General features: G+C 60.6%; 2 protein-coding genes across 13 annotated transcripts in view; one reads left to right on the top strand and one right to left on the bottom strand.

Moving 5' to 3' along the window:
• ADAMTSL2 (ADAMTS like 2) overlaps nt 1-19838 on the top strand; it is a 37944-nt gene extending 18106 nt beyond the window's left edge. For 9 of the 10 annotated variants that reach the window (XM_037732972.1, XM_037732971.1, XM_037732973.1 and 6 more), the window contains 10 exons: nt 788-1136; nt 1982-2354; nt 7217-7314; nt 11571-11697; nt 12891-13104; nt 13220-13375; nt 13969-14139; nt 14884-15060; nt 18156-18300; nt 19068-19838. In XM_037732972.1, coding sequence (XP_037588900.1) covers nt 788-1136; nt 1982-2354; nt 7217-7314; nt 11571-11697; nt 12891-13104; nt 13220-13375; nt 13969-14139; nt 14884-15060; nt 18156-18300; nt 19068-19186 — 1929 coding nt within the window. In that variant the 3' untranslated portion in view covers nt 19187-19838. The remainder of the gene's footprint in view (nt 1-787; nt 1137-1981; nt 2355-7216; nt 7315-11570; nt 11698-12890; nt 13105-13219; nt 13376-13968; nt 14140-14883; nt 15061-18155; nt 18301-19067) is intronic. The other variant, XR_005197507.1, reaches the window with a different exon arrangement.
• Nucleotides 19839-22258: 2420 nt separating this feature from the next.
• Nucleotides 22259-24215, bottom strand: part of FAM163B (family with sequence similarity 163 member B) — a 32995-nt gene continuing 31038 nt past the window's right edge. For all 3 annotated transcript variants that reach the window (XM_017513114.2, XM_017513116.2, XM_017513118.2), the window contains one exon: nt 22259-24115. In XM_017513114.2, coding sequence (XP_017368603.1) covers nt 23708-24115 — 408 coding nt within the window. In that variant the 3' untranslated portion in view covers nt 22259-23707. The remainder of the gene's footprint in view (nt 24116-24215) is intronic.

Below are 24215 nucleotides of genomic sequence, written 5' to 3'. Positions count from 1 at the left end.
AGCAGTGCCTTTCCTTCTCCTGGCATCCCCTCCCGGCTCCCTGGCGGTGAACCTTTTCACAACGGCATCGCCGTCTTCTGGGGGTCTCTGCGCTCCAGGCACGCCCAGGTGGGCCCTCGTCGCCTCTGCCAGCAGGTGATCCTGCTCCAACATCCCATTCTAGAGTCGGCATCCCAGGCCGGCCTGCTCCTGACACCAGCTGGTTTTGGCTGAAATCTCTGGAAACAGCAACTCCTAGAGAGAGGGGCGGTGGGGGTCTGCGGAGGGAGAAGCCGGGCTGCCCCTAGGTCTTGACAGCGGCCTTAGCCCATCCCACAGGGAGCTCTGGAGCGGGGATGAGCCTTCAGTGCTGTCTGGAACTGAGGCAGAGCCTGGGTCTTTGTATTCCCACGTCGACCTGCGCGGAGGGGCTCTGGGTTGGAGAGTGGTGGGAGAGGGTTGCTGTGATTACTTAGGAATCCAGCACGTGGTGAGAAGATAATGCGGGCCAGGCTTTAGTGGGCTTCATTACTTACAATCTCCGCATACAGCATGCCCCTTGCTGCCTGTACCCAGGGTGGGCCATTCCCCACACCACAGTCCCTCAGCCCCCACCCTGTTCCCAAGCTTTCACCTGGATGCTTCTGGGGCGGGGACACTGCACTGGGCTGGGCGAGGCAGTGTGGTTCCCTGGGGGGCTCAGCTAAGTCCCAGAAGGGATGCTCTCTATAGCTCTGGCGGAAGGGGATTGTGGGGAAGGGGCGGGACACAGTGAGGAGGGGCTGGGGTCCCACGTCTCTGTCCCTAGGTGTGGAACCAGAACGGCAAGAGCCCGTCCATCACCTTTGAGTACACGCTGCTTCAGCCTCCGCACGAGCACCGCCTGCAGCCTGTCTACTATGGCTTCTCCGAGCCCGCCTCCGAGAGCTCTGAGAGCCAGGGCCTGGACGGGGCCAGGCTCATGGGCTTCGTCCCGCACAACAGCTCCCTGTATGGCCTGGCCTCCTCCGAGCAGCTGGGCCTGGACAACCGGCTGTTCGGCCACCCTGGCCTGGAGATGGAGCTGGGCCCGAGTCGGGGCCAGGAGACCAACGAGGTGTGCCAACAGGCCGGCGGCAGGGCCTGCGAGGGGCCCCCCAGGGGCAAGGGCTTCCGAGGTAACCAGGAGGAGGGAGGCATGGGAGGGGCTCGGGAGGCTGCCCGGGAAGGGGTCTTGGGGAAGGGGTCTCAGGCCCGTTGCAAACCTGCAGAGGAGGTTCCTAACAGCTGCCTGCAGATGTCCTCTGGGTAGGCGCAGGGTTAAGGACTTGGGGACAGGACCTTCAGTCCATGCAGTCTTTGAGGTACATGTGGTTATCCCCATTTGACAGATGGGGAGACTGAGGCTTAGAGAGAGGGAGTGGCTTGGCCAGGTCACGCAGTCCACTGTGGAGGAGCTGGGAGTCAAACCTGGGTTGGTCTGACCTCTCGCCCACCCTGTTGCTCACTCGGCCAGCACCGGGTCTCACCTTGGCTTGGACGACACAGGGAGCAAAATCTTCGGGGGTCTCAGGCAGCCCCTGGTTGTGGCCGTGTCACTGCAGCCTCTGCCTCTGTCCTCACAGGCCTCCTCCTCTGTGGCCATGTCTCTGTGTGTCCTCTTCCGATAGGGATATTTCTGAGTCCACGATAATGTCATCTCAAGAGTCTTAACTAATTATACCTACAGTGACCTCATTTCCAGATAAGGTCACACTCCGAGGTTCCAGGGGGTGCATGAGTTTTGGGGGGTGCTGTTCAGTCCACTGCAGAAGACGGTTGAACTCCCGTCGGCAAGAGATGGTCAAAGTGGGCCTCATGCCTCTATCTCGGCCGAATCGTGTCCTCTAGTTGGGCAGAAGCTCTCCTTCTGGGAGCTTCTTGGTTCATCCTGGTGTCTCCAGCCCCCTCGTCCAGGTCCCCTCCCCAGGCCTTGCCCCCAGGGCTGGGGCGCTCACAGCTGGGCCACCTGTCTCCTCTCTAGACCGCAACGCCACGGGGACGACTCTCACCGGGGACAAGGAAGAGCAAGAGGTCGACACCCACTTCGTCTCCCAGAAGTTCTTCTCGGCGAACGCCATCTCTGACCAGCTGCTGGGCGCAAGCGCTGACTCGAAGGACTTCACCCTCAACGACACCGTGAACAGCATCTTTGCTCAGGGCACCTCGCGGAGCTCCCTGGCCAAGAGCTTCTTCGTGGATTATGAGGAGAATGAGGGGGCTGGCACTTACCTGCTCAACGGGTCCTACCTGGAGCTGAGCAGCGACAGGATTGCTAACGGCTCTTCCGAGGCCCCGTTCCCCAACGTCAGCAGCAGCTTGCCCACCTGGGCAGGGAACAGGACTCACAAGGCCAGGTAGGAGGCACTTCCCTGAGCCCTGTCCGGGGCCCTCGGGGGCAGGACGGGGCCAAGGCCGGGTCGAAGTTGAGGCCCTGCTGCAGGGGGTCTGGCCAGAAGGTCTGGGGACCTAGAGGTAGAGGAGAGAGGGCCCCATCTTCCTGGGGTCCTCCACTCGCTGCCCCGTGGATCTGAGCACACAGTCAGAGGCCTGGGCTGGAGTGAGCTTTCCCCAAAGGTTATGTCGGTGGATTAGGGTCAGGGCTGAGCCCTGTGTGTGCAGCTGATGCAGGGAAAGGAGGCAGGAAGCTAACAGCTCTGAGCATGCCTTGTGAGCCAGGGACAGAGCTCAGCATTTTTTATGCATGGACACATGTCATTGCCACACCCACCCATAGTGGTGGGGTGGCCACTGTGGGCTTGGAGAGGGTGAGCAGTGTGGTGTACTTGAGGTCAAGGTCACAGAGCCCGAGGACCTGGGGACCCTGAGTTCTAAGTCTGGACAGTCATGGCACACACACCTTTAGGAGGAGGCAGGGCTCTAGACAGCTGCCCATGCGCAGAGCGGCTCAGCCCCAGGCTTCAGCAAAGGCTGGAGAGGATCTAGTGGGTTCCTCCATGAGGGGAAAGACCCCGAAATCAGGGATGAAGAGCAAGGCTGGCATTGCAGTTGGCGAGGGCCACGAGGGAGTCCACCTGGGGCCAGGCCTCCAGAGCCAAGGCCACGGCTGGGGCTGCATGGGCAGCCATGTCTGGGGACGCCTAGACAGTCATAGCCAGGAACACCTGGACGGTCACAGCTGGGGATGCCTGGATGGTCACAGCTGGGGACGCCTGGACGGTCACAGCCGGGGATGCCTGAGCAGTTGTAGCTAGACCTAGAGGAGCCTGAGGTTGGGAGCTTCGCTAGGTCAGGGACCAGCTGTGAGCAGGGTGACTCCAGACCTACCGTGTCCCTGCTGGAGCACAGTCCCTGGTGCCAACGCCCCCAGATACAGCGTGGCCACCCCTGCAGGTCCCCACACTCAGCAGCTTGCCTGCGCCTGGGGGCTATTTTAAACAGGTGATCAGTGGGGGACCACTGGAGTTGGTTTGGCTTTATTTTCTGGGGTGCATCCCAAGCCCCTTGACTTTAGACCCAAGCAGGAACTGAACCAGCCTGGGCCAGGAGAGCTGAGCGCGTCTCCTTGGGGCTTAGGGGTTTGATGGGAGATTCAAGGGTTACTCTCAAGGTGACATGGCTTGGGGCCACCCTCCCACCCATCCAGCTCCTGGGACGGGAGCAACAAAGCCAGCCTCCCTGGTGAGCTATGGGTGCCCAGGGGATGCCTGCCTCTTTTCTCAAACTGTTCTCTGAGGCCTCTGAGATGCCGGGGGCTGCAGGGTGCAGGGAGGATGTCCTGGGCACTTCCAGCGGGCTCTGGGTGGAAACCCTGCTTTGCAGATGTGAACAGAGTGTGGCCTCGGAGCCTCCTCCGGCTGCCCCTCTTCCCCCAGGGGTGGCACAGGGCTGTCTGCTCACCCTGACCCTGGCATGCTCAAAGCCTTAGGTGGGTGGGCCTCTGGCTGGTTCTTGGGACTTGGGCAGGGAGGGCTGGGCCTTGCTTTGGGTGCAGTGTCTGAGTCTAAGAGGGGGTCCTGGGCAAAGTGCCTGCCCATGGGAACGGGGCTTCTCAAGGCTGGCCGTCTTGTTTCTGCGTCTTCAGCGTGGGCCCTCCTCACCTCCCAGGGCGGTCCAGGGCGTTACCTGGTGTTTGGTGTGTGAGGCACACGGTAAGGCCTCCCGTAAGTAAGTCGAAGCTCTCAGTAGAAAATTGAGCCTCCAAGTGGCAGCAGTGAGGGGCACCTTTCAGGACCCCTCGCCTGGGTGGGGGAGGCCAGCTCTCTGACGGTCAGAGCCCTCTGAATAAGTTTATCAGAGTGGCACTGAGGCCCCGCTGTGCAATTTGGCTTACTGCATGGGCACTGTGTGAGTTGAGTATCTCTGCCTTCCTCTGGGCCTCAGTTTCCCCATCTCTCATTGAGGGGCTTGTCAGGGGGTGCCCACAGGGCCCACTAGCTCAGATATTCAGTGACCCTCAGGCCAGGGTCGTGGCGCAAGCTTTTGGATCATCAGGCCGCTTTGTGAAGTATCTCTTCTGCCCCACCTTGGTTGACTCTTACCCTCCCCTCCCAGTCCCCCACCCTGGGATGTATTGGATTTCAGTGCCTGTCGGGGCCTCGGGGATCGATCAGCTAGGTTGTCAGCACTCAGAAAGGCCCCGGCTGCTGAGATACCGCTGCTCCCCGGGGCCTGCTATCAAAGGATGCTGCCGCCCGGGACCAGAGGTGGTCTGGAGACATAAAGGCAGGGGGGGCGGCGGGGAAGCCACCAGGCCAAAATAGCCACGTCGCGGCTAAGTTGTCCAAACACAGGAAGTCGTGTCTGCTCAGGGAAGGCAAAATCAAAGGGGCAGCCCAGAAAGGAAAGGCTATTTTCATCTTTCCAGAAAAGCTTCAAACAATCAAGGGAGGGGCCCCTGTCACCAGACTCCGACTTTGAGAACAGGCGTCTGAGACACAGAGACTGGAGTCCCTCTCCACAGCCTTGTCGGGGAGAGGAGAACAGAACACTTTCTGGCCCATTTATAAACAGACACGGTGGCTTCAGAGCTTCTCCTGCCTGGGGAACCCGGGAGCCTGTGTCTGGCCAGGCAGCTGGGCCGAGGACCCTGAGGAGTGACAGGCGGTCCAGAGCACCCTGGCGCCGACTCCACAGCCGTCACCAGCCCCAGTCTAGCAGCTCCGACTTTCACAGCTGAGAGGGGCAGTGTCTTCCTTCCAGATGGAGGCGAGCGAAGGGTTGGTGGTTCAGCAATTTCCTGGGTGTTCCGCTTCCTTGGTGCTACTCCCAGGAACGGAACCCGCTAGGCGTTGCATTGTTGTGCAAATATATGCAGGGTTATGTTCAAGAGTTGCATCTGCTCTGCCCTACACGTGCTGCTGCGAAGTGTGTGGGCAGCCCCTCCAGAAATACCTTTGGTGCTTAAAATCCAAAGGGTTATTTTGAACCAGGTCCGCTCTCTCTTGAGTCAGGCATGAGTCACGCTGCCTGCTGGCTCAGAGCGTGTAATGAGATAAAGATGGCGGAGCGTCTCCCAGGGTGGGGGTGGGGGGGATCTTTCTGTTTCTTTTTGTTCTTGGGGAGAATTTAAAGCTGTTGAACATTGGTGGGGACCTGGCCAGCACAGTTCAGCGTTTTTCTGAATCAAGCGTTAGGGGTCTGTCTTCTGGGTCCTCCTTTCCCTAAAAGAACTTACTCATCCCCATCTGGGTTCTCTGAGTGGCCCCCATTGGGGCAGCTTTCCAGGTTTCCAGGGAATTTTGTTCTGAGATGACAGGGTCTTGGGAAACCCCCCACCCACCCCCATTTTAACATTGCCTCTGATTTTTAAAGAGGGAGGAGAAAGCTCTTTCCAGAACCTTCCCCTTGAAACCTGTGATGGGCTGGAAGAGACTCCTGGCGTGAAGCTCCCAGGGGAGGGAGGCTTTGGCCCCCCGGCTTTGGTCCCCATCCCTCTCCTCCCACTCCCCCTCCCCCTTCCTCAGCTTAGGGAGCCACACTGGCGAATTCGCTGCGGAAGCTCCTGTGGGCAGATTACTTCTGGGGTCTCAGATGTGCGGTCAAGGCAACGTTCACCCTAAAAGTTCTGCTTGGCCTTGGCCTCCTCCCATTCCAGCCCAAGCGAAACAGAAGAGCAATCCTCACCCACTTGCCTGACAAACTGTAAACTCCCCGTTCAATCCAAACCCACGTTCTATCACGGAGTCATCAGAAAGCCCTTCCGAATGTAATACTCTAAGCCTGGCCACCCCCCGGGCACTGAAGGTCCGGAAGAAGGACCTGTGGCCTGGCCCACATTTCAGCCCCGTGACGTGTGGCAGCTCGGGATCATCTCCAGTCAGCCCCTCTGGGCACAGAGGAAAGTGGAGTGGGGCAATGCCACCTGCTGCACCGTCCAGTTTAAAAAGGAAGTCGAGGCCCAAAGGACCTGCTGTCCACAGGGCCGGCTCGCCATCGCCCCTTCTCTGGCCGGGGGCAGCAGGACTCCACAGCGGCGTCCGGGAGCAGAGGCTGACCTATGGAGCTGCCGCCTCTGCTTCCCTCCTCCCCTGCCAAGTCCAGAACGAGCCCGCATGTTGGATGTGGAGGTTGGGCCCAGGCACACCTACTGGTTCAAAGAAGAAAACAGTCCTAACAATAGTTGGCTTCGGCTGCGTAGGCTCTGGCCAAGAATCATAGCTGGGGGCTGGCTGGGACCCAGCGGGCCTCCCCCAACCCCAGCGGTCTGTGCAGCCGTCGCCAACCCAAATTGCTCTGTAGCCTGTGGCCACGCCCCTGCCAGCGGCTGAGCTTTTTAATTTTGATAATTGGAGGCTGGATGCCTAGTGTCCCCTATTCCATCGGAGTCCCAGCTGGAGGAGGGGGTAGGAGAGAACTCTGGAACATTCTCAGCACATAAGACACCTTCTGAGGTCCCCTCCCGGGTGGGAAGAAGGAACCGGCTAGCTGATGTGAGAAGCCTGCGTGTGTTCGGGGAGCAGCTACGGTGCTGGGGGCCCCAAATTCTCAGGCCACCCGCCGGAAGGAGCTTGGGCAGCTCCCATGCAGTTACTGACACGGAAAAAATCCCAGTGTCTGTTCAGTTGTAAAATGTGTCTCTCCGTGGGTGCGTCACCCATTCTACTTCAGACAGTGGGGACTCTGACTGTTGCAGGTGGACAGGTGTGTGCTTCCGGCGAACATGCCCTCCAGTGAAAACTCCCTGGCCTGAAACACCGGTGCCCACCAGCGAGGCCTGGAGTTTCTCGTCACCCTCTCTGCTTGATCTTGCTTTCAGGACCAGGCCCAAGACGCGCAAGCAAGGCGTGAGTCCTGCAGACATGTACCGGTGGAAGCTCTCGTCCCATGAACCCTGCAGTGCCACCTGCACCACAGGTACTGGTCCCGGGTGCCATGGGTGCCAAGGGGCAGTGACTGCCCTGAGTCCACTTCCACGGATGCGGGCCGGGGCTGTGGGGCCCGCCCACTAGCTTGCAGCCCCAGACTGCCCTCGGGGTGCTTGTCTGGTGGCCTCCTGACTTAGGGGCCGTGTGGCGTGATAGGAGTTTGGGTTCCTGGTGAAGCCATCCTCATTCTCACAGTGGGCTAGATCGTGGTCAGGCCCAGGCCCCCGGGGGTCATCCAGGCCACCACCAATGGTCCCTTGCTGTTGCCAGCAATACCATGTTTTGTTAGGGCAAACATCCTTTGGGTTAAAAGTAAGAAATCTCAGGTAGCGGGGATTTTACTTTTGTTCCCAGCAAACATAGGAGGAGAGTCATAGGCTCCTATGATCTATGACAAAGGGAAGTGGCCAAATTCTAGGACCTCACCAGCAGGAGGGGAGTTAGGAGGAGAAAAAAGACCCTCCTCGGTGGTGCTTGGACAGACAGATGCGTGTGGTTAGTAAGTGCTGAGCTGAGATTTGAACCCACAGCTGTCTGGTTGCGCAGCCACGTCGCCCTGAGATGCTGGCCACAGCTGCTGGGAGCTGGGGCTGCCTCTGCCCACTCTGGTTCCTTCCCCTAGGGGATGCTGCAAGGTCAGATGTCAAACCAGGACCAGGCTGCAGGGGCATTGGTGGGAGAACATGCGGAAGGGAGAGCCCCCATGCCCGCTCTGAGGCCACATTTTATCTATTCTTGGGCATCATGTTTGCATGTAGATGACACCCAGTGGCCCCTCAAGAGGTTTGATGTTCCTGGCCCCACCCTGGTTTCCCCCGTTTGCCCGGGCTTTCGATGCCCTTGCAGTCTCTGGCCAGTGAGGATGCCAGGCAGCTGGGCAGTCTGAGCTTGGCTGCACCCTGACCAGCCCTGCTGGCATCTCAGGAGGTGGGCCTGAGAGAGGGAGGGTGGAGTGGCCCTGCAGGCGCTGCTGGCACTGGCCTCGGCTCTCTGGGGCTGAAGAAAGGCCTCTGTTGTAAGGCCCCCAAGCAGGGCATAGCCATGGGGCATGCTGTGTTTGCCCGTGCACCTGGCATTCTGGAGGGAAAAGCAAGTGCTGTGGGCACCTGGATTGGCCAGGCTTGCCCTGCCTGGTTGACCACACCACAGGCAAATCATCAAATCTCCCCTGCTCTCCACCTCAGTTTTCCGCAGGTGAACTGAGACATGTACTTATCCCACAGGTGGGCTGTGGGGATCAATATAAAACAAGAAGTCGCCTCTCGGGCCAGGCTCAGTGGCTCATCCCTATAATCCCAGCACTTTGGGAGGCTGAGGCAGGTGGATCACAAGATCAGGAGTTCAAGACCAACCTGGCCAAGATGGTGAAACTCCGTCTCTACTAAAAATACAAAAATTAGCTGGGCATGGTGGCAGGCACCTATAATCCCAGCTACTCGTGAGGCTGAGGCAGAGAACTGCTTGAACCTGGGAGGTGGAGGCTGCAGTGAGCTGATATCGCACCACTGCACTCCATCCTGGGTGACAGAGTGAGACTCTGTCTAAAAAAAAAAAAGGAAATAGCCTCTCATGGTCAGAACTTGATGGGTGCTGCCATGGTGGAGGTGGCTGCCACCCCCTGATGCAGGCTATGGCTTCCAGCGCACCCAGAAGCAGCTGGCCTCGGAGGTGAGCTGTGTGACCTGCCTTCCGGGCAGGCCCCGAGGGGAGCTGAGCATGGTGGTGGGGTGTCTGCAGGGGGATCTGCTTTGCCAAGTCCGTGTTGGACCTGCCCTGAGTTCCTCCACACACCCTGGCCTGGGGACTCCAAGCATGTGGGCGTTGTCACTAAGTGTCTGCAAGCATCTGTGATTCCTCCCAGACACATTGCTGGCTGGGGAGGGGATGCTGCACAAGACGTCTGCAGGCTTAGGCAGCCTGTGGCGAGAGGCCTGATGGGCAGCCCTGTGTGGAGGATGTCCCCAGGCGGGGAGGGGGCTGCTCTGGGACTGTGCAGGGTGGCCCACAGCGCAGCAGGGCAGAGGACAACAGGAAGTCAAAAAGGCAGGTTTTGGCTCGGGAAGAAGGAAGCTCTGCTTTAGAGGAGGCTGTTCAGGAATGGAAATGAGACACCCTGTGTAAGTGTGTGTGAGAGAGACAGAGACAGAGACAGAGAAAGGAAGGCCAGGAGGGAGGGGGAGCTCCCTGTCACCATGGGAGGTGCTGAATGGCACTGGGCAGAAATAACAGAATCAGGGTCTGCATAGGCTGTGTCTGTGCAGATGTCCCATGTGGAGTCTCTGCTCCCCATCCTGTGCCTTGCAAGAACCCAGGCAAGGGACACTTTCATCGGTGGGGCGGATCAGCCTGCCCCGAGCTCCGGCCATGGTGGGAAAGCTTGTTTTTAGATTTTTCTTTGAAGATGCTCTTTGGCAGCCACAGCAACAGAGGGGCGTGATTTCGGCCTCGGGTCCGGTCACAGGCGGAGGTTTCTGCTGCCCTTCGGGCTCCAGGGCGCTGGGGTGAGGACAGTGATCTCACAGTCCCCCGGCTTCATACTCCCCTTTCTTTTGTTTCCAGGAGGGGCTCTGTGGCTCAGGGGGTTGAAAAGTGCCGTTTTTGAGATGGGTGTCATGAAGAGGGTGCCCAGAAAAAATGTCCTGGTATTTGAGTCTCACAGGCTCTCTGGAAGGTTCCCATTTTGGGAAGGAGCAAGCTGGGGCTGGAGCCTGGTTATGGTCACATCACCCCAGGGAGGCCCTGAGGTGGGACGTGGATTCTGGTCTCTCTTGACCAAGTCCTGCCCTCCATAATGGGGAGCAAATGAATAACCAGGCACTTGGCGATGGCCTGCAAGTCCCCAGCCCCACACCTCCCTGGGCCCCAGAGCGGGTGTCTCTGAGGCCTGGAACATTCCAAGCAGACCTGACTGGGAAGGCTGCCTCCCCCTCAGAGAAGGCTAAAGGCTGCACGGCCCAGCTCTGGCGGGAGAGGAACTGTGATCGCAGCCTGGCTCGTCCTTTACGGAAAAAAGAAAAAATCCCTTGTCAGCTGCTTCCCAGGCTGTCTCGTTCCATCCAGGGCTGGGGCCTGGAGAGGCAGGAGCCGCTGGCCGCAGACACGCGCCACTGGGTGGCTGGGCTCTCTGGGTATGGGGAAACCGATTTCCTTCTGGGGGAACTGGCAGCCGCAGCCAAGACCGTTCCGTGATGCCCGACATCCCAGAAGGCTGGGTCTGTCTCCCGAGGCCACACACACACGCACACATGCACAGCAGAAGCAGCAAACCCTAACCCCACCCCAAGCCTGTTCCCACTGCTGCTGGCTCTCCCAGAATCGCCCTCCTTCTGGGCAGGGAGCTGGGCCTGTGTGGCAGCTCGGTGCCAGGGAAGGATGCAGGGGTAAGGATAGAAGCAGAAAAGGGGGTGTGGTCAGGGAAGTGGCACTGCTAGGTGCCCATCACCCACTGTAGAGCACGGGGCACCAACAAGGACAGGCACACAGTGATGACTAAAGAAAGTTCAGGCCAGGCACTTTGGGAGGCTGAGGAGGGCGGATGAGTTGAGGCCAGGAGTTCCAGACCAGCCTGGCCAACGTGGTAAAACCCACTCTCTACAAAAATACAAAAATGAGCTGGGCATGATGGCAGGTGTCTATAATCTCAGCTACTTGGGAAGCTGAGGCAGGAGAACTGCTTGAACCTGGGAGTGGGAGGTTGCAGTGAGCCGAGGTGATCGCACCATTGCCTTCCAGCCGGGGCCGCAGAATGAGGCTCTGTTTCAAAAAAAGTAAGTTCAGGATGATGCTTGCTGAGTACTGGGGCATGCCACAGAGTGGAGGGAGGGCCCGGACACCCACCATGATCTCTGAGGAGGCTGGCGGGGCGGGAGCGGTCAGGTTTCACTCCCGCCTGCCCGTCACTGGGTGGTTGCTGAACGCCTGGTGATGGGGGCCACCTGGCTGTGTTTGCCTCTGCACCTCCATGGGGGCCAGTTGGGCCAACTCAAAGCCCGGACTCTGTGACATGGGAACTTGTGGCCCAGCCTGGGTTGGTGGGGCGGGGTAGGGGTGGAAAGAGAAGAGCTCAGACCGGCACAGCTCAGACCCACAATGCTGCCCTCATGCCGCAGTTCCACAAGCTGTGACTGATCCCCAAGCCAGAAAGCTGGGCTGAGAGGTCAGGTGACTTGCTCCAATCCTGTGGCCTGTCTGCTGGCCTCCAAGGCACCGGCATGGCTCACAGGCCCTCCCCTGTCCTGAACCCAGGGGTCATGTCCACGTACGCCATGTGTGTCCGCTACGATGGCGTCGAGGTGGACGACAGCTACTGCGACGCTCTCACCCGTCCTGAGCCCGTCCACGAGTTCTGCGCTGGGAGGGAGTGCCAGCCCAGGTACCTGCCATCGGTGGCGCTGGGTGGGGTGTTGGCAGGGGGCATGCGGGGCTCTGCCCACAGGAGCAGTCAGACTTACCCCCCTGCCCCTTAGAGGTGCTTTGTGTGCAGGGCCGTGGGGGCCCTTCGAGGAGGGGCATAGAGACCTCACCCCTCAGAGACCTGAGTCTTTCCAGGAGTTGCAGTTTAATCTGTCACTGTGCCTTGTACACAGTAAGTGCTCAACAAATGCTTACCGTAGATTTAGAAACCATTCTCCACATTACTCTATATTATAACGCTATCTTTGCCCGACCAGGCCTACTTGGCGCATGCAGGATTTTTATAAGCCTGAAGGGATTATTGCTGCGATTTCATGCCTGCTGGCTGTCCCTTGGATGTGGGTGGCCTGTTTTCTTGGCCTCTGGGCCTCGCCTCCTGCCTTGTGGATGCAGTCGCACTGAGCGCTGAGTGCACACTATCCCTAGAGACAGGTGGGGTCCCCAGAGGAGCCTAAGAGTGCCGGCCTCCCCCGACAAGGCTCACATGCTCCTCGGAGGCCAAGCCCTCCTGCTCCCTGAGCACAGACACGCTGCCTCTGCATTTCTGGCCTGCTCCATCCCAGGCCTCCCCCTTCCTGCACGTTTGCTCCCGTCTGGGATGGGCAGAACGCTTAGGGTCCCCAGAATGCTGCTAAGGCCAGCCCCGGGTGGTCCTTCCTCTCAGAGCCCATCAGCTTTGCACCTCTTATTCCAAGTCTGTCTGTCTGGAAGGCTTCAGGGTCTCATCACAACCTACCCAGCTGAGGCTGAGGAGAACGAGAGGTCTTTCCCCAGCATGCTGGCCAGACCCACTTTCTGGACGCAGATCCAGAAATGTGCCTTCTGCTCACTTCCACCCTCGCCAGAGTCCCATGGGGCACAGCCACCTGTGTGACACAGCAAGGCACGAAGGGGCAGGAAGGAAAGCTGAGTGCATGCTCAGGGCACCCGACGACCGTCCTGCCAGGGTGCTGCCTGAAGACCACCTGGGCGGTCATGGCCCAGCCCGCACCCTTGGACCTCGCCAGCCTCCCGTCTGGCTTAGCTTGTTGCGGCTTTCGACCACATGGGGGAGGGAGGGAGGGAGGAGCTGTGTCGTCTCTGGGGGTGTGGGTTGCATGGGGTCCTGGCCGTCACTTGGGGGTCGCTGAAGGCCATCCACTCCCGGGGCAGGTGGGAGACGAGCAGCTGGAGTGAGTGTTCCCGCACGTGTGGAGAGGGCTACCAGTTCCGCGTCGTGCGCTGCTGGAAGATGCTCTCGCCCGGCTTCGACAGCTCCGTGTACAGCGACCTGTGCGAGGCAGCCGAGGCCGTGCGGCCCGAGGAACGCAAGACCTGCCGGAACCCCGCCTGCGGGCCCCAGTGGGAGATGTCAGAGTGGTCGGAGGTGAGCGTCTGCGGGAGCAAGCCCGGGGGCCGGAAGGGCCGGGGGGCTGGGCACGGGAGCTGGAGGTGGCTGCACCTGCGTCACGCCTCTGCACCCCCGCCCCCTGCCGCTGCAGTGCACTGCCAAGTGTGGGGAGCGCAGTGTGGTGACCAGGGACATCCGCTGCTCGGAGGATGAGAAGCTGTGTGACCCCAACACCAGGCCTGTTGGGGAGAAGAACTGCACGGGCCCCCCCTGTGATCGGCAGTGGACCGTCTCCGACTGGGGACCGGTGAGGGCCGGGCTGCAGGGAGGCCTGCACCGAGGGGTGGCTGGCGTGTGGGGCTGGTGAGAAGGACCCAGAGACTTGCCTTGAGGTGCCTCAGTTTCCATTTTTTCCAAGGCAAGGGTGTGAGGTGAAGAATGCCCAACCAGCCTTCTCCCCCGTTATTGTGTGAATCAACACCTCTCCCCAAACAAGTGGCCAGCATCACCCTCCCTCTGTAGCCTGTTTGTCTCTCGGTGTCTCTGTTCCTCTGTATGTCTGTCTCTGTTTCCCTGTCTCTGTTTGTCTCTGAGTCTCTCTTTCCCTATCTGTGTCTCTCTCATTGAGAGAGAGCTGCTCAGATGCTAGCTGGGGTCCCCTCTGGGTGGTGGGTGCACAGATGATCTTTTTAAGTGTGCTTTTTTTTCTCTGTGTGCTATTCATCAAGCATGATTATTTCTGTAATTAGAACAGAAAATGTTATTTAAAAAGTGGTTACCATGGCAACCGCTTCGACACTGCCTGGGAGCCACTCCTCTCCTTTGGGACTGACATCTAGGGCCCCTCCTGGCGTGGCTGCCTCTCACCCAGTGTCCCCTGCCTGCCCTTCCCCCCTGCAGTGCAGTGGAAGCTGTGGGCAAGGCCGCACCATCAGGCACGTGTACTGCAAGACCAGTGATGGACGGGTGGTGCCCGAGTCCCAGTGCCAGATGGAGACCAAGCCTCTGGCCATCCACCCCTGTGGGGACAAAAACTGTCCTGCCCACTGGCTGGCCCAGGACTGGGAGCGGGTGAGTACCCCAGAGTCCACTGGAGGGCCTCCCTGTGCTTGGAGAGCATTTGGCCAGAGAGGAGAGCCAGGTGGCTGGGACAACAGATGGGCGAGAAAGAGGAATTCTCTGCACATGATGGAGGCACGATTTCCTAAAAATCATTCTAGAATACAAAAGGCTTAAAAGGTAGGAAAACACCTGATCGATTCCCAAATCCCAATTTTGCATGTACTTTGTGATTCGTGCAGAATTGGCCTTGCCCCCAGCCTGGGTCCCCAAGTCCCTGGAATGTGGAAGGCTGGGGTCAGGGATTTTTTGGGCTGCCTGCTCCTGCGGCCTGTGCCACCTTGGATCGTGACCACTGTGTCTTCCCGCCCACCCGGCATCATCACCCACTTCCCATTTCAGCTGCCTCGAGCTCTGCAAATTGCTTTCAACCAGGAGCCGCAGGCAGATCACTAAACCAGATCATCTCCAGCCAAATTGTTTTCTGCTGAATTGATTTTGGCTAAATTGTTGTTGGCCAAATTGTCATTAGCCAATTTGTTTCAAAACAGATTGTTTTGTGCTAAATTGCTTTTGATCAAATCCATTTGGGGCCAAATGGTTATCGAACAAAGAGTTCTTGGCCAGTCTGTTACGCACTGGAGCATTCTCACCCAATTGCTATTGACCAGACCCTTATCAGCAGAGTCGCCGTGGGCCCCGTGTCGGGTCCTGCCGGGCCCTGGCACTGACCCAATCCCTCTGCCCCGGCCTCAGTGCAACACCACCTGCGGGCGCGGAGTCAAGAAGCGGCTGGTGCTCTGCATGGAGCTGGCCAACGGGAAGCCGCAGACACGCAGCAGCCCCGAGTGCGGGCTCGCCAAGAAGCCTCCGGAGGAGAGCACGTGCTTCGAAAGGCCCTGCTTCAAGTGGTACACCAGCCCGTGGTCCGAGGTGAGCTCCCGCTGCCCCTCTGAGGCTGCCTGAGACCAGGCCTGAGTTTTGATCCTGCCCCTCCTGCCTCCAGCTTCCTTAAGTGCTTCCCACCCCCCCTCCCCAACAGCCTCTGTCGGAGCTTTCCGTCCCAGGAAAGCTTCTCAACTCCACCACATCAGCTAGTGTGAGAGCCACCGCCTCCAGGAAGCCTTCTCTGCTCTTGTCCCTGGGATCCCTACAGCACTCGTCCTGGGCCTTTTTGGGTCCAGGAACTCTGGCCTCTGAGTTGCGTGTTTGGCAGCCCATGTGCCTGACACCATGGGATAGACAGACCCCAGGTGGGCACGGCAGGAAGACTGGGCTGAGTCAGACACGGGCCTGGCCCTCCAGGAGCCACCGCCAAGGCAGGAGCTTGGGATTTAGGGAGACGGTAACAGGCATACACCCCAGGTCAGGACGCTGGCAGGGCCAGAAGGAAAGGCAGCAAATCTCCTGCGTGGGTCCCACCCCTCCGAGATTCCTAGACTCTTGAGCCTCCAGAATGCCCAGCTCCAGGATGTCAGGCAGGACAGAGCTGAGGTCTCAGCTGTCTGTAGAGGGTAGCTGAGCCCTCCCATCCCATGGCCTTGAGGCACGTGTGGCAGCTCTGGCCCAGCTCTTGGCCTGAAGAGTCCCCTCTCCCCCAATAGCGCCATGAGAGGGGCCCTTTTCCCCATTCCTCAGAGGAAGAATCTGACATTCAGAGAGCTCTCTGGCCCACTTGGGGTCCCACAGTAATTGGGGGCTGTAGCAGGCACTGTTGCCCAGGCCTGTCCAGCCCTAGAGTGAACCCCACGTGGGGTGTGACATCTGCAAGGGAAGAGAGGCCTGAACCAGCTCATCCCGAGGGGCCCAGAGCAGGGAGCCCCGAGGTGGGTGGGTAGCCCTGGTTTCACAGAGCGGGTGACAGGCTGGGCATCCCCTTGCCCCAATTGTCTCGTAGAGGAAAGAGATTGCTTTCACCTCCCCTGCTGTGTTCCCCTTCTGCTCCACTTCCCATGGGACCTCCAGGTGGCTCCAGGGCCCCACCCTGAGCCAGTGGGTGCCCCTCCACCTTCTGGGCCCCTGGAGGCTGTCCTGTCTAGACTCCAGCTTGAGTAACTCACATCAGCCTCTGCGCCCCTTTCACAGCAGCACCAGCCCTGGCCCCAGCGCCCTCCCACCTAGCGATGCCATGAGCTTCTGAGAGGGGCACCTGGGGCATCCACAGGGTCTCTGGGAATGACTGGGCAGGGACTGCCACAGCCAGGCTGTGTACCTGGAATCTCCAGCTACCTCTGGCCTCAGTTTCCTCATGGGCTAACTCTGAATACCCAGGCGACAAAATAGGGGTGTCAGATGGGGCTCGGAGCCTGGAATGTTCTCGTGTCTCAGGCCCTGGCGCCCGAGGGCTCCACGTCTTGGTTGCCAGATCCTAAACCTTATGAGTTCAAGGCAGAGAGTCCAAGAGTCTGTGAGGATTGAGCTGGGGACCCCAGCACGGCCCTGCTCAGAGAGTGGGGCCCTGGCCCTGGGCTCTCCGTGCACTCTGCGTGGCGTGTGGCCTCCATCCTGCCCCTGCCCAGGGCCTCTGCCTGCCCTACAGCACACATGCTTGTTCAGGTGGAAGAACACACCCTCACTGATTCCCTGTTGCCCACTGAAGGACCTCCCAGGCGAGGAGAGGAAAGACTGAGGGCAGGCCTGGGGCTTCCCAGGGGAGACGGGCTGAGCCAGGGCCAGACGAGTGGGCAAGCTTTAGTCAGGAGTCAACCGGCAAGACCACGGTGTGCCGGGGCAGGATGGCTCCTTCTGGAAAGGCCGAGCCTGGTGGGAGGGGAGAGTGGGAAGGGGCAGGGAGGCTGAGTGGGGTTCCAGCGCCCTAGGGAGCCAGCTGAGGCCTGTAGTTTGGGAAGAGGGCTGGCTTCAGATGCAGACCACTGCGGGGCCAGGAAACAGGGACCCTCTAGGTGCAGGTACCTTGCTGGGTGATGAGCATGGCGTGGGGGAGCCATGAAGGGAAGACCCCAGAAGAACATCCTGGGGTGCTGGGGAGGGGAACCCCCAGCCCCGATAAGGAGGTGGCACGGCCGGATGAGGCGTGGCTGGCAGAGACAGCCGGTGGGCATGTGGATGCCTCCTTCCTCGTGGTTGCCCCAGTGCTGCTGCATAGTGGTGGCTCAGTCAGTGTTTGTTCCCCCAGCTGCCCAGTCCCATCTGCTCCCCAGGGGCAGAGGAGCTGGCACCAGGGCTGGCTGGGAATGTGCTGCTCTCCAGAGGCACGTCCAGAGGCTCCTTGGGACCCTGCCAAAGGCTGACTGTCCTCACGCCATCAGTGCCAGGCCAGCCTCTTCTTGCCCACAGACCATGCCAGCCCCCACCCCCTGGCTTGGAGCAGGCAGGCGGGCAGCCGTCTTTCTGCCAAGTCTTAATCGGTCCTCCCCGCTCCTTTGCAAACAGAAGTGGAGAGTGGGCCCCAGGGCTGGGGCCTCCCACCCCGCCCACCTCAGAGAACTGAGGGCTGGGGTCCCAGACGTGCCTGGGTGATGTGGGGTCACCCATGTCGGGGGGAGTGTGAGGGAGCCATCTCCTGTGGGATCTTGGCAGGAGGACAGCAGGGTGACTGTGGCCAGCAGATGTCTCTGGTGTTCTGGGGAGCTCAGCGGGGTTTTCCAAGGGGAACATCTGGTCGGTGAGCCACTGGAGGGGTTGGTGGCTTCTTGAGATGCATTCTATCAGCTTATGACAAACGGTCTGCACCACAGACCCAGGAGAGCTGGGCCCAGGGGACCCTCTGGGAGATGAGAGAGGAGGGACCACCCCTCACTGTGCACCTGGGGAGACTGAGGCAGCCTTGGGTGGGAGAGAATCAGAGCCCCCTGACCACCTGCCAGTGCCCTTTGGTCTCCACCTCAGCTCGGCCTGGGGCTGCAGGTCTAGTTTCCAATGTGCTTCCCCTGGTCCCGTGTCAGCTGGGTCCACAGCCGCCTGGGAAGGGTGGGGTGGGAAAGCGTGAATGTGCAGGTTCCCTGCCTCCTGCCCAAGCCTTGGCCCCATCGGGGGGCTTTCCCCACACCCACTGTCTCCCACACCAGTGCACCAAGACCTGCGGGGTGGGCGTGAGGATGCGAGACGTCAAGTGCTACCAGGGGACTGACATCGTCCGCGGCTGCGACCCGCTGGTGAAGCCCGTTGGCAGACAGGCCTGTGATCTGCAGCCCTGCCCCACGGAGCCCCCAGGTGAGGGGCGGGGAGGCAGAGGTGGGCCTGGGGCTTCCCAGGGAGGCGAGGGCAGAGCCAGGGCCTGAAGGATGAGCAGCCATCGCCCCCCTGGATGGTGAGCCCGGGAACCAGCTTGAGAGACCAAGGTGTACTAGGAGCGGAGGCCTCCTCCCTCGTGGCTGAGCCCCGCTGAGAGGGGAGTGGGAAGGGGGGTGGGGGATGCCTGACTGGGGCTCCACAGCTCCAGGGAGCCATGCTGAGACCCATACTTTGGGGAAAATGTCAGCTTTAGATGGTGGGGCCACTGTGGGGCCGAGAGCTGAATCCAGGATGATTCAGCTGGAATGGCCAGGCGCTGGGACATGGGGCAGGGAGGGGAGGGCACCTGAAGGCGGGACAGGGGACAGGCTCCAACAGGTGCCACGTGCAGGGTGTGTGATGAGTTCTGCTTTGGATACATTGAGTGGTGGACGGGGCAGCCCCTGGGGACCCCTTGGGGACACTTAGTCCTTGGGTGCGACCTCTGTAGCTCCTCTAGACCCCAGCCCCAGGCCTCACCCCTCTTGGGACACAGATCAAATCACCTGGCATGATTGGGGAAGGCGACCACTTGGGGACAGATAGGGGCTAGGAAAGAGGTGGCAGAGAGCTAGAGATGAAGGTCTGTGTGGGGTGGGAGGCTCGCTGCCCCTACCCCTGGAAGAAGACACGTGAGGGTCCTTGGGGTTTTCACCTGTCGGCCACCTCCTGAAACTGCCCCGCTTCGCCCTGTGTTCCTTCTCCAGATGACAGCTGTCAGGACCAGCCGGGCACCAACTGTGCCCTGGCCATCAAGGTGAACCTCTGTGGGCACTGGTACTACAGCAAGGCGTGCTGCCGCTCCTGCAGGCCCCCCTACTCCTAGGTGCGGCAGCTGCAGCCCCTTCCAGACAAAGACCAAGCTGCTGCAGCTTCTGGGGTCCTCCACAGACACCCCTCCTGCAGGGCACGCCAGCCTGAGGGACGTGGCACTGAGCCTCGGCTGTCAAGAGGGGACTTCCCATGGCCAATGGACTTTTGTGCTCCTGGGGCAGAGAAATGGGCAGTGTCCTCCAGCACCCACTGGCCTCCCCCAAAACAGAGCCACCCCTACCGTGGGAGCCCATCCGTGTTCCTGCGTGGATCCTGTGTTCGTGGCCCCCCTCCCCAGCCCCCAGCAGCCCCCAGCTGAGGGGTCCAGGGCCCACAGCCAAGTGGTGGATGTGTCTTACCCCTGGCCTGAAGCCCATGCCCTCTCTGGGTGACAGGGCCTTCTGAAGAAGACTGGCAGGCAAGCCCAACGTGGGGGGCCTCCATCCCTTGGAGGCCAGGGGGTGAGGAGGGGCGCAGGCAGCAAGGAGGCCCAGGTGTATCCCCTCCTATGGAGCCCCTCCCATGGAGCTCTCCTCCTGCTGCACTTTCTACCCTGGGCAGAGGCGCTTGCCCATGGGGCGTTTGGGATGGACCTCGGGCCCCGCCCCTGCAGTCGGGTCAGTGCTCATCTATGTTAATAAAGTGGTCCTATTTATGGCGGCATCGTGGGGTCTCAGTTTCTTCTGGCTGGAGGAGTGGGCAGCCTCGGGGCTTGGCCCAGGCATGGCCATGTGGGGTCTCTCCAGCTCACTGAGGCCTCAGATGTGGGGTGAGGAGGGTGCAGGTGCAGACAGAAGCAACAAGGGCCCGGGAGCGTGCGGGGAGGGCGTTTGGGGGCACCGGGACAGGCGCTGGAGTAGGAGTGGAGTTGACATCTCAAGCCTGTCAGCAACTGGTACAGGAGCTGTGGAGCAGGGGCTGGGGACCTTGGCTAAGGTGTGGGGCACCCACTGGCAAGCACGTTGGGAAGAAGAGAGGAAGCCAGGAGGTGTTGGGGGCACGGGGCTGGGAAACAGCACCATCACTGCCGTTCCTGGACCTCAGGGGGTGCTTCCTGACCTGGACACGTGGGTGCAGGGACACAGGGGCCTCTGGGGAGGGGCTGCTCAGCTGAACCAGCAGCAGGAGTGGCTTTTCCCAGATGAGAGGGTGGGAAAGAGGACCCCGGAAAAGTGACACAGCCGGAGGATGCCGCGTGGGAGGAGGGACCCCAGGAGGTGTCTCGGTGCCACAGGCACCTGGGAGGTAAGTGGGTGCCAGCTGCTTCCTTGATGTGAGGCCAGCTTGTCCTGGGAGCCAGAGCAGGGCCCCCCACAGCTTTGGGACAGCTTCTGAACGACTTGGGGCTCTGGGGAAACTGAGGCAGTACCCCCCCACGTGTATTCTTGCCTCTGGGTGTGACTGCACGCATGTGCGTTGAGGGGCTGCAGTCGGGATGGACCTTTCAATCCCTGAAGCCCAGGAGTTAGAGGCCCCTGGTATGGACTTGCTCAAAATCACCAGCTTGGGCCGGTCAGAACCGAGTCGCTGAGACCGGGAGTCTGAGGCCTCTGCCCACCTCACCCTGTGCCCGCCCTCACCTCGCTGCTCTTCTCTCCTCTCTCCCCCAATGCACATCTTCTGCCTGTCTTACTTTTTTCCTCCCCGGCGCCTCCTTTCTGCCAACACTTATTGTATACTTACTGTATACCAGGTTCTGTGGCCAGCACAGGCGCCGCCTGGGTTTATGTTCCAAAGGTCACTACAACACAGGTATCATGGTCACTGCATTGTGTGGAAGATAAAACTGAGGCCCAGAGATGCTCAGTCACTTGTCCCAGGGGACCCAGCCTGTCCCCGACAACCCTCCGTCCAGGGGCTCAGAGTCCACCCTGGTCCTTCCAGCCCCAGGCCCCAACTGTGCCTCTGCCCAGGACACGTTTGCATTCAATGAGCCTTATGCCTGCCACAAGCCTGGGTCTCCCCTGAGGACAGGGATTCGAGGAGGGCTCAGCCAAGCCCCACTTGGGGCCTGGGGCCACGTGGGTGTGCCACGGGAATCCCGCCACAGGAATCTCACCACAGCATGGTCCTCAATGCTGGAAGGTGGAGAGCCACCCGGGAAACTCACCCCTGCCCCACTGCCTTGCCCCCAAGCCCGAGAGCAGCTCTCGGCCCCGCCAGGCAGAGTCCTGGCCCTCCTGGCTACGTCTCGGGGAGAAGCTTACTCTGTCTCCTGCTGGGTAGAAGGAAGTCCCTCCCAGAAGGCTGGAGAGTGTGGGTGTGGACGGCCTGGATGCCCGGGTGGACTGAAGACGCTGCACGGGAGTGTGGGAGATGTTTTATTGGCTTTCACTTTCCTCAGGGAGCCAGCAGCTCCCCAGCAGGTCCCCACGGGGGAGCCGAGTAGGCTGGGAGGGTTGGGTGCCTACTTCGGTTCAAAGAGATCTGCGTATTTACAGAGGGGACGGAGACCAGAAAGGAAGTGGGAAATGGAATCAGAACAGCCACAGCACGGGCCAGCTCCGGGCCCTCACCCCGACCCACCCAGCCCACCCCCCACGCTAACGCATCAGAAACAGACTTCACAGATGCACAGAGGAAGCCGGAGGTGTGGGCGGGCCGGGGGCCGGGGCTGTGAGGGACCTCAAGGGTGAATGCCACTGGCCTGTCCCAACCAGGCAGGGAGAAAGTAGGAGAGCCACAGAACAGTAACGACCGTGTCTCCGCCAGCACTTCCGACGCCTCAGGAAACGGGGGACTTTGTTTTTGAGTAAGAGCAAGAAGTGTCCTGCTCAGGCCACCCCCACTACCCCCCAACCCCCAGCTCAGGGAAGCCCACTGGCCTGCAAAGCTTTGTCTTTTTTTAATTTTTATTTTTTTGAGACAGAGTCTCACTCCGTCACCCAGGCTGGAGTGCAGTGGCATGATCTCGGCTCACTGCAACCTCTCCCTCCCGGGTTCAAGCAGTTCCCCTACCTCAGCCTCCTGAGTAGCTGGGTTTACAGGTGCCTGCCATCACACCCAGTTAATTTTTGTGGTTTTTAGTAGAGACAGGGTTTCACCATCTTGGCCAGGCCGGTCTTAAACTCCTGACCTCGTGATCCACCCGCCTTGGCCTCCCAAAGTGCTGGGATTATAGGCATGAGCCACCACGCCCGGCCAGCCCTGTCCTTCAGGACTGTGCCTTCCCTGGGCAGAGACGGACTGCCCTGGCCATGGGGCTCCATGGCAGGGCCCAGAAGGAGAGAGAGAGCCCCAGAGAGGGAAGGGGGAATCCTGGGGCCAGGCTGCTGAGAGTAATCAGTGCCTCTTCCTGGGTGAGGAAGAGCTGCTTTCCTGATGGCTGGTGACCCGGGGTTTGGGGGATTTCTCTGGGGTAGCCATTGACGTCATTTCCTTAGCAGCAGGACAGCGAGTGGGAATTCCCGGGAATCCTCAGCCTGGGTGGGCGCTTGGTGGAAAGTGGGCTCAGGGTAGGCCTTCACACAGCAGCAGGAGGCTCCGGCTGCTTGGGGTCCACTGGGAGCAGGGTGGGGCTGGGCTGGACCTCCTGGATCCTGCTAAGAAGCAGGTGGGGGAGGTGACCTGCAGCTCTGTCTCCCTTGGGGACCTCAGTTCCTGTTGAGACCCAGAGCCTGAAGACCTCCGTCCTCAGGGTCCCTCTGCGACCAGCCCCTCATCACACAAGATGGGGAGACCGAGGCCCAAGGGTGGGAAGGGCCATCCAAGTCTCACAGGGACTGGGGGTTGTCAAACCCTGGGCCTCGGCTCTGCCCACCCTAACTGGCCCCGGGCTGCCTCCTGCCAGCTGGTTTCTGGCTGAGCACTGCGTCTGAGCATTTCCACACTGTTGCTCCCAAGGCAGATGGGCTGTGACATGGCCTCTCCGCCTCCCACCAACACGCCTGTCTGGGCTGAGCATCCCAAGGGCCCTGCTGCCCCCGACAGTCTCCCATTTAGGGCAACCTGTCCATCTGCAGGGAGCTCAGCACCTCATGTCTCAGCCTGGGCAGACGCTTGGCACTTGAAACGGAGTGTGTGTGAGAGAGGGGGAGGGAGGAGTGGGGGGAGAGAGGGAAAAGAGGCAGAGAGAGGCCCGAGTTCAGGGTGGAGGCACGGAATCCTTGGTCTGCAATCGCTGGGGTGGGGGTGCCTTACTGTAGGGCCCCGAGCCTCACTGAGGTCACCCCTTCCTTGAGCAGGTGAGGCTGAGGCCCAGGGATGGGGTGACCCATGGAGACCCCTCGGGTTGGCCAAGTTGCTGTGGCTGAGACAGAAGCGTCAGGAGCAACCATCCGTGCCCGGCCCGCTGTATGGTCAACTGGTCCTTCCAGCCCCAGATCCCAGTTGTGCCTCCCTGGGGACTTGTTTGTGTTCAATGAGCCTTATCCCTGCCTCGAGCCCTGGGGCTCCTCAAGCCTGGGCCTCCCCTGAGGACAGGGATTTGAGGAGGGCTCAGCCAAGCCCCACTTGGGGCCTGGGGCCAGGCGGGTGTGCCATGGGAGCCCTGCCATGGTCTCAGGACCCTCAGGGACTCGGGGGCAGGCCCCGGTCACACGTCAGTGCTGATGCTGCGGCTACGGGCGAAGGCCTCCCGCATGGCAGAGAGGCGGTTGGGGTTGAGCGCCTGCAGCCCCTGGAAGTCCCCCGGGGGCAGCTCCACGTCCTCCTGGCTGACGCTCTTGTAGAGCACGCGCTCCCCGCCGTTCAGCACATCTTCTTCCTCCTCCGGCGGCTCCTGCAGGAAGAAGGCCGGGGGCTCGCAGTGGGAGCAGCTGCGGCAGAGGGCTCGGGCCTGCGGGGACTTCTGGCTGAAGGAGGTGGAGGCAGTGGGGTAGAGCGCCGGCCCGTTGGTCAGCACCAGGTTGCGGTTGGAGTGCAGCGGGGGCAGGTGCGAGTGGACGGCGAAGTCCGGCTCCTCCTCGTCCTCCTCCGGCTCGTCCTTCTTGCAGCAGTAGTACTGCGGGCAGAGGGATGGCGACCCTGCGGCAGCCCGCTCCCACCCCGGCACCCGCATGCAGGAAGGGCTAGCCCCAACTGGGCAGGGGAGACAGGCACAG

The sequence above is a fragment of the Cebus imitator genome, unplaced genomic scaffold, assembly GCF_001604975.1.
Source record: "Cebus imitator isolate Cc_AM_T3 unplaced genomic scaffold, Cebus_imitator-1.0 Scaffold486, whole genome shotgun sequence".
In the NCBI taxonomy this organism is placed as follows: domain Eukaryota; kingdom Metazoa; phylum Chordata; class Mammalia; order Primates; family Cebidae; genus Cebus; species Cebus imitator.
This window is presented reverse-complemented; position numbering and strand designations above follow the sequence as displayed.